Source organism: Pongo abelii, chromosome 12, assembly GCF_028885655.2.
Source record: "Pongo abelii isolate AG06213 chromosome 12, NHGRI_mPonAbe1-v2.0_pri, whole genome shotgun sequence".
In the NCBI taxonomy this organism is placed as follows: domain Eukaryota; kingdom Metazoa; phylum Chordata; class Mammalia; order Primates; family Hominidae; genus Pongo; species Pongo abelii.
The window spans coordinates 113,440,126-113,448,484 of NC_071997.2; the positions used below are offsets into that span (position 1 = coordinate 113,440,126).

Genomic DNA, 8,359 nt, shown 5'->3' on the forward strand with positions numbered 1-8,359 from the left:
CAGCCAGAGGTCAGCTTTCAGAAATGGGTAGTCAAGGGGGTGATGGTACCCTCCCTAATGCCTAGGCAATGAAGATAGAATTTTTAATATCCAGAACTCTGATTCCTTTCCAATTAAAAACTCCACCTGAACCAGCTCCTTGACTCAGAGGCCCTGGAACTGACAACTTTGTAGCTGGTCTGGCTTGCCGGTGCGGCTCTCTAAACTCTGATCCATCCTAAAACAAATATGTGAGTAGAGAGTGCCACTGTGCATTGGGGTGAAATCCCAGAGAGTTCTGGGCTCCAGGAAAATAACTTTCCTGACCTCCTTTCCCTACTCTTTGTTCTTTCTACTGGACTCCAGAACTTAGGGTCTGGGGTCAACCATAAGCACTCAGATGTTACAGCTCGCTTGCTTCGGTGAACCTGGCCCTCCCGCACCAGGAATTAACCAGCGCTGCCTGGGTTAACACCCTGGCCCCGAGCACTCTTGGATATCCAGGAGCTGCTCCACACTCGGGGTCTGCCGCCTCTGGAAAGAGATTCTGGGAGGAGAGGCGACTCTGTCAGGCGCCAAAGTGCGTTGAAACCCAAGCCGCGGTGTGGGGATCCCGGTGCACGGAGCTACTGCCCCTCCCTCCCTCCTCCCAAAGAGCACGGGCTGTGTCCTAGGAGCCCAAGTATAGGACCTCGAAACGTGCGGTGCCAGCCCGCTCTCCTCTGCTAGGGACCGTTTCCTCCAGTGCGCCAGGCGTGCCGCTCTGGACCTAAAAAGGCAGAAGGGGTCGCGCGGGACTGAAGAGGAGGGGATGCAGGTTGGGAGAGGCCGGGTCCAAGCGAGCGCAGCTGCCAAAGTCTGCTGCCCGGGTCAGCAAAAACTTTGTCTTTCATTGCGCAGGCGCAGGGCAGGGTTGGGGGGCAGGGGAGGGAGGGGAGGAATCCTGAGGCAAGGGGCGGGGGTGGGGGTGGTGGAGGAGGGAGGGTGGTGGATTAAAATAAGTAGGCGGCTCGGTGCTAAGGGATGAGTGAGTCGGAGCTCGGCCTCTCCCCGGCACGTTCTCAGCTGCTCCTGGTTCAGACCCAGCGAGGGAGCCGCGAGCGAGGCTCACCGTCCCCGGCGTGCAGGACCCGGGGCTGCTGAGCGCTCGCTCCAGCGTGTCCGGCGCTTGGAGTCCCCGCGGCAGGAGAGGAGTCGGGATACTAGAGCTCCAGGGGCGCCTGTGGGCTCCAGCGCCTCCGGCTTCCCCGGTCCCCTTCAGCTAAAGCCCCAGAGACGTGCTCAGCCCCAGGACCTCTGCGGAACAAGGTAATTGCAGTCCTGGGCGCCTGGGCTCAGCAAAGCGAACGCGGGCAGGACTCCCAGGTTCCTTGTCACTGCGCGGCGGGTGTCTCCTCTTTCTCAATGCCCCTGAAGGAAGCTCTTGCCAAACGAATGCTGCAGGACTTTTGTGAAAGTGAGAGCAGGGTGGTTGGGGGTGCTGGCTCAGGACTTCCTGCGCGGGGTCCTCGGCCTCTGACCGCTGGGGATTAAGGGGGGCGGGCCTCCGCTACTGCCGCCAGCCCGCCCGGCTCTGCGGAATCACGGGCGAGGTGCCCACGGACTTTGAAAGTCAATCTGTGGGCCCCCTTTAAGAAACCAGAGCAACTTCAGCGGGCACTAACTTTCCTGAGACGCGCTCCTAGCTCTGGCTGACGCCTAGGCTGACGAAGAAGGAAGGGAGAGGGAGCGAATGGCCACAGCCGCAGCCGACCGCGCCAGGGACAGGTGCATGCCCCAGCCCGGTAGCGCTTTCTTTCAAGTTTGTCTTTTGAGGAGTTGCGCTCTGGTATGAGGCCGACTAGACCCGAGAGTGCAGGGCCGCGAGTCTGAACCCCGCCTTGCACTCGCGCTCTAACTTAGGGATATTCTCCATAGGATGATTGCTCTGTGTCGTCAAGGTCTGGAGCGGAACCCTTGATTGTCCTGGTGCAGGGAGGCAATGTAGTGGGCGCAAGCACTGCTTTCAATTCGAGACCCACACACAGCACTAGTGGAAACTCTGTGGAGCCGTAACGTCTCCGGGCTGGGGACAGGAAAAGTTCTGTTACTCCCCTGACTGTCCGCTAATCCAGCCGTCAGGAGAGAAAGAAGAGGGAAAGGGGTGAGGGGCTGCCTGCTGGACTAATTTCTCCTCGGAAATGTCTCGGATAAGAATGAAAAACCACGTTTAGTCCTTTTTCAGCAGCTCAGGCCGTAGCGGGTTGGGCTCTCAATGTGTAAAGTAGCCGCGAGGGTTTCTTTGTTGCCACAATTTGGTAAATTTCACCCAGGCTAAGAGCTGCGCATTGGCTCTGCGGAACAAAACCACGTGCAAGGCTAGGTGTCCCAGGTTCACAGCCCCCTAGGGAAGAGAAGGGCTGGAGGGGACTAGCAGCGACCGGCGGCGGGTAGATGTTCCATCCCAGGCTCCTCGAGGTAATTACTGTTTTATTAAGATTGGGGAATAGATCACCGAGGACGCAGCGGACATTTAAGTGCAGCCGGATGACCGCCTTGCCGATGGGTTCGTTAGATTTCGTTTGTTGGGAGAATGCTATAGAAGTATCCGGTGCCGGTCAGTCCTCTTCACAGGGGTCCGGACGCCTGTCACCACTCATTGGAGATTCGATGTCAAGGCTGATTTTCTTGGGTTGCTGCTGGGCTCCCCCAGGCGCAAGCTCGTGGAGTTCGCTCCCGTCCTCATTAATGCAAGCAGTTAACTTGCTCACGCTCAATTAGCCTCGAATAAACCACTTTAATAGACTCTGCACACTTCATTAATGCCCAGCATAGGACTGGCGGCAGACCTGGGATTGGCGGTCCACCGCGCGAGGGACGCAAGTGCCCGCGCTGCGCAGGGACCCGGGATCCCGAGCGCGAATTGCGTCTGCTGTGCGTGGTCGGGTCCCCTTATTCTTTCCCCCAGATCCTGAGGCCCAAGCTGTTTGAAGAGTGGGTGCCTAGCCTGGGGAAGGGTTTTCCATCCTGTGTTTAAAGATCGAAAGTATTCGCCCTGGGGTTCCGGGGTCTGGGAAACCGGGGCCGGAGGGGCCGGGGGCTCACCCATCCTTTCTGGCTGGAGAGGCTAGGGTGAGACTGTGTTTTTCTCTTAGCTGACCTCCTGAAGCCGGATCGTGCTTTCGGCCCATTCTTGATACTAGTGTAAAGAGCCACGTTTCGAACGAATTTCGTCCCGGGGAAAGTCGTTGGCGGGAGCCTGGGGAGCCCTGGCTTCCGAATGCTTCAGAAAACAAGGAACGGGCTGGGCCGCGGAAGAAAATAAATGTAGTGTTGGGGAAAACAAGATCGGGCAGATAGCCCGGAAAGGTTGGCTCCCAGGAACCATTATAGCTGCAAGCACTCCCCCTTCCCGGCACCCCCTACGGAGCCCAAGACGGCTCCGGTCTTGGCTCCAAGGAAGAAGGCGAGGAAAGGCCTAGCGAGGTTGGTGGTTTCTCCCACCCAGGCACGGAGAGGGTTCGGGCCAGTGTGCAGCCCAGAGTCCCACAGCCATGGCCGCTGGCTTGGCCTTGGATAGGCCAAGCACCCAGAGGAGCAGGGGGGAGGCCTCCGCGGCTCCCAGCGGGCTCCGGGACCCGCAGATAAGGATCTGATTTCCAGCGCCTGGAAGGGAAGAAGAGGTGACAGCAATTCAAAGAGCGCTCATCCCTCCTAAGTCCGGGCCGACCTTTGAAGTTAGCGAGGCTTCTCCTCCTTCCCCTTCCCCAACCCAAATGGGTCCCAGCTTCCTCTCTGGCCCAATTTGAAATTTACTTCTCCTTGTGTCCGAGCTCTGGGATAGTCTCAATTTGTCCCGGGCACGACCCGAGCTTGGCGCAGTAGAGATGACCGTTGCTGAAGCCACGGCGCTGCCGGCAGGACCAGCGCTCTGCTTCAGAGACCAGATCACGCAGATAATATGCCTCCTCTCGCCCTGATGCTAAATTCACTGCAGCGGTTTTTATCCGAGTGCTAATTTAAACTGCGCAGGCAAATCGCTGCCAGCTCATGGTGTTTTTACACCCCATTCCCAGGAAGGCCTCTTTCCTTAGGTCCCACCACACAGCCAGTGGCCCCCGTGCCAGCTTCCAGGAGAAAAGGTTTTCCTGGGTCGACATTGCCCTCATACCTCCTGGGAAAAGGCATTGCACATCCCTGGACAGAGCCAGGCTTTGAAAGCCTCGCTGCAGCGAAAGGCAAAGGAGTCTATGCCTGGGCCTTGCCCTGGGCTGAGGGTCAGCTCAACCTGGGGAGGGGGCACGCCAAACTAGGGAGCAGAGCAGAGACCAGTGCATCCCAGGGAAGGGGAATTGCTCCACGTTAGAGGAAAGGACCTAGGAAGAGGAGAGTAGTGAAGGGTAAAGGAAGGAGTCAACAGCAGGGGACTGAAGATGGGCAAGAGAGAAGGGAGTCCCACAGACCCTGCTGTGACAATGACTTCTTAAGTAGCCCCAAGCTAGCAGCCAGAGTTCAGTGCTTGGGCTTCCCAAGGCTCCCTGACAGTTTAGACTTTGCTCACCCTGTTCTTTCCTCCATTGGACACATCTGAATTAGGAGTGTCTGGGAGGTAGAGACGAAAAGCGTTTTGCAGAGCTCAGATGTCTCCACGGAGGCTGAAGACCATGGCCAAGGAGCTCTGGAGATGCCAGCCCCTGGTCACTTCAGTGTGGCTTTCCTCTGGCCTTGCTCAAGCTCTCCGACCTTGCAGTTGGAGGTCCATAGACCACAGGAATGGAGGCCTGGCCTCAGTGTTCTTGCCCATAGGCATACCCACCGGCCCAGGGCTCACAACACACAAGAACATGCTGACAACCCAAAGACTCAGCTCCCTTTTTCTTTAGGGGAGTGAGGGCACTAACACCCCCTTGTTTGTTACTGCAGTTGTTTGACAGAGTAAATGAATGTGGATATTAGCATCCTCCTTGAAAGCAAAGTGGTCCCCAAGGGCTAAGGCAAGGCAGACAGTCAGTCCACAAGCAGCTGCAGAGAGAGTGGAGCCAACAGGTTTCACTTATACTAAGGCAGGGAAGCAGATTTAAGGTCAAAGTTGAGGGTTTTGAGGAGAAAGATGACAGGGCTTCTGGAAGCCAAATCAAAGGTCAGCCAGAAGACCTTAACGAACGGGAGCCAGGAGGTGCTTGAATTTGTGTGCCTGTGTATGTGTGTTGTCTGTGAGGCTCTTCATAGGTGCAATGTGATCCCGTGTGTGTGTGTGTGTGTGTGTGTGTGTGTGTGTGTGTGTGTGATGCAGGGGTTCCTGCATTTTTTTAAAAGCCAGTGTTTTGCTATAAAACACTGGTTGTCCCAGTCTTTGCACCTTATCAATTCTGCCTCAGAATGTGTGAATCCACGTGTGCATTTCTGTGTTTATCTGCAAATAAACGTGTAAGTGTGTTCCCCAGCTCCTGTTATCTTTGCAGGAGATTGTGATTCTGTGTTGACCCAGGCTTACCTGGCTGTCCATTTCTACAGGACAGGCAGTTTCCCTGTGCTTGTTCCTTTCTCAGTGTCTTGCATACAGTAGGCCCTTCCCTCTATCAAGTTGTGTGACTCTGCCAGACGCCATTTGGAGGGAGCCCTTAGACCAAGGAGGGTTCTGAAAAGAGGGCTCCCCTGCATCTTGCATTCCCACCCTCTTTGTGAGGGCAGTGGGTTTTGGGAATGGGGTCTTAGACTCTTAGCTCCTGCGCTGGGTGTGAGGAGAGGGTGTGGCTGGGCTGGAATTCAGGAGGAAGGCGACCCACCCTGAACTTCTTTATTCCTCTCCACGCCCCTGCCTTCTTCTTTTCTTTGCAGATCCGGATTGAGAAGCCACTGCAACTAGCGAGATGGGCAGCAAAACCTTGCCGGCGCCGGTGCCTATCCACCCTTCCCTGCAGCTCACCAACTACTCCTTCCTTCAGGCAGTGAACGGCCTGCCCACAGTGCCTTCGGACCATCTGCCCAACCTGTATGGTTTCAGCGCGTTGCACGCTGTGCACCTGCATCAGTGGACGCTGGGCTACCCGGCCATGCACTTGCCGCGCTCTTCTTTCTCCAAAGTGCCAGGCACGGTGTCCAGCTTGGTGGATGCGCGCTTCCAGCTGCCCGCCTTTCCCTGGTTCCCTCATGTCATTCAACCCAAGCCCGAGATCACCGCTGGAGGCAGCGTTCCAGCGCTCAAGACCAAGCCGCGCTTTGATTTTGCCAACCTGGCCTTGGCAGCAACGCAAGAAGATCCAGCCAAGCTCGGTCGCGGGGAGGGCCCAGGCTCCCCTGCAGGTGGGCTGGGTGCCCTCCTCGACGTGACCAAGCTGTCTCCAGAAAAGAAGCCCACAAGGGGACGTCTGCCTTCCAAGACCAAGAAGGAATTCGTCTGCAAGTTCTGTGGCCGCCACTTCACCAAGTCCTACAACCTACTTATCCATGAGCGGACGCACACCGACGAGCGGCCCTACACCTGTGACATCTGCCACAAAGCCTTCCGGAGGCAAGACCACCTAAGAGATCACAGGTGCGGCACTGCGGGTGGCCCAAGAGAGAGCTCTCTGCCTCTGGCCTCACCATCTTTCTCCCTAACAAGGTTCTTGAGACCCCCTACTGGCTCCAAGCCTCTGGAGCTTCAGGGAATTCTTTAAAATCAAGAAGGAAAGCCTAGGAGATCCAGAGATAGGTTTTGGAGCATGGGTTCAGGAAATGTGGGAATAAATAGGACCCAAGATTAAGTGAGGTCTCCGTGAGCTCCAGACAAGCACACAGCTTCCTCTGCCCCACTTCCTCCATCCTCAGGGATGTGACATATGACACATGTGACAGTTAACTATTTGAAATGTCTGAGAAACTAATTTAGTTTTATTTAATTTTAAGTAATTTTAATTTTAATAAGCACACATGCTAGCGGCTACCATCTTCGACAGTGCAGGGCGAGCAAATTCTCCGACCCCAGCTCCCTTTACTCATCTTCAGTGTTGACCTTACAAGGAGGCCAAGTTTGCCCCTCCTGCCCACCAGGAAGGCACCTTAAACAGGTGGCTGAACCTGTTTAAGGATCAGACTTTGCTAAAGCATCTCCTTTACCTCCCCACTCCATCCCCAATTAACATTTTGTCCCATCCACACTTGGTACCCGACTATACACTTTTCCTTTGAAGGCAAGTGCCCCACAGCAGTGGGAGGGGATCTTGGGCAACTGTTTATAACATTGCGTCATTTTGCAAGGATGAACTCTCTGTTTCTGCCCTCAGATATATTCACTCCAAAGAGAAGCCCTTCAAGTGTCAAGAGTGTGGGAAAGGATTCTGCCAGTCCAGGACTCTCGCTGTCCACAAGACGCTACACTCACAGGTGAAGGAGCTCAAAACCTCCAAGATCAAATGCTAAATAGAACTTCTGGGTCACAAGGACCCTAGGCCCAGCGGCCCTCTCCTCCATAGGGACCAGAAGCCTGACTCTGGCGGGCAGCGGGAGAGGCGCTCGCTCGGGACCTTCCACCTCTCCAACATTGTCCCCTGGGTCCCTGGCGCACGCGGCACTTCAGAGCCCCGCCCGGGGCCGCGACCCCGACCGTCCCTGCTGCTCCCCTAGGACGCGGCTAAACTCTTGGCCAAAAGGCGGTACTCACGTGGCGGAAGGGAAACTGCATTAAAAAAAGAACGAAAGCTCCGCGGAGCCGCAGCGGCGCCTCTCCCAGAAGTATTACTTTTTCTATTGTTATTTTATACGTTTTCTTTTTTATTTTTGTCTTTGACCATATAAGCTTGTAACTCTGACTGCGGAGAGTGAGGGGAGAGGGGAGAGGCAACGAAGTCCTTAGCACTGGCAGCTCCCACCTCCTCCTCCCGCCCCTGCCCCCACCCCCGGAGCCTGCAAAAGTGTAATCCCTGTATCTGCTTCAGCCTCCCGCCCTAGGGACCGCGGGGCAGGAGCGCCCCCTCCCAGCTCTTGCGGCTCAGCCCGCGGCCGTGGGCTCCGGGACTCGGAGAGCGGGACGGGGACCTCGGGCCTGGGGTCTGCAGGGGTCCCGGCCTCCGCTGCCGCGACACTGCGAGGGAGCAGCCAGCCAAGAGCCGGGCGTTATATTGCGATTGGCACTTTATGCTGACCATCGGTAACGGACATTTATCACTGGAGTTTTTTTTTTTTTTTAACTATTAAATAAACGGTTATTTTACAGGCATTGCAGGATGGGTAATTTCCCTCCTAAACGCAGGAAACCGGTTGGGTCCTCTCTTTGAGAGGACCAGGTTTCTCTGCTGGACGCCAGCGTGTCCCCCTCCTGCCACCCCGTCTTATTAGGATGACAGGGCTGAGATGGGTGGAGCAACGTCCTCTCTCCCGGTTAGGTCTGCCTTGCCCCACCATGTATTGATTTTCTTACTTT

The 8,359-nt window shown here is 56.0% G+C and overlaps 1 protein-coding gene across 1 annotated transcript; it reads left to right on the forward strand.

Moving 5' to 3' along the window:
• The first annotated feature begins 939 nt into the window (after positions 1 to 939).
• On the forward strand, positions 940 to 8,155 carry OSR1 (odd-skipped related transcription factor 1). Its single transcript, XM_024242789.2, is given in 5 exon segments — positions 940 to 1,287; positions 5,797 to 6,493; positions 7,224 to 7,335; positions 7,337 to 7,456; positions 7,459 to 8,155. Coding segments are annotated over 4 exon segments (1,002 nt in total). The 5' UTR covers positions 940 to 1,287; positions 5,797 to 5,828; the 3' UTR covers positions 7,564 to 8,155.
• The last annotated feature ends 204 nt before the right edge of the window (positions 8,156 to 8,359 follow it).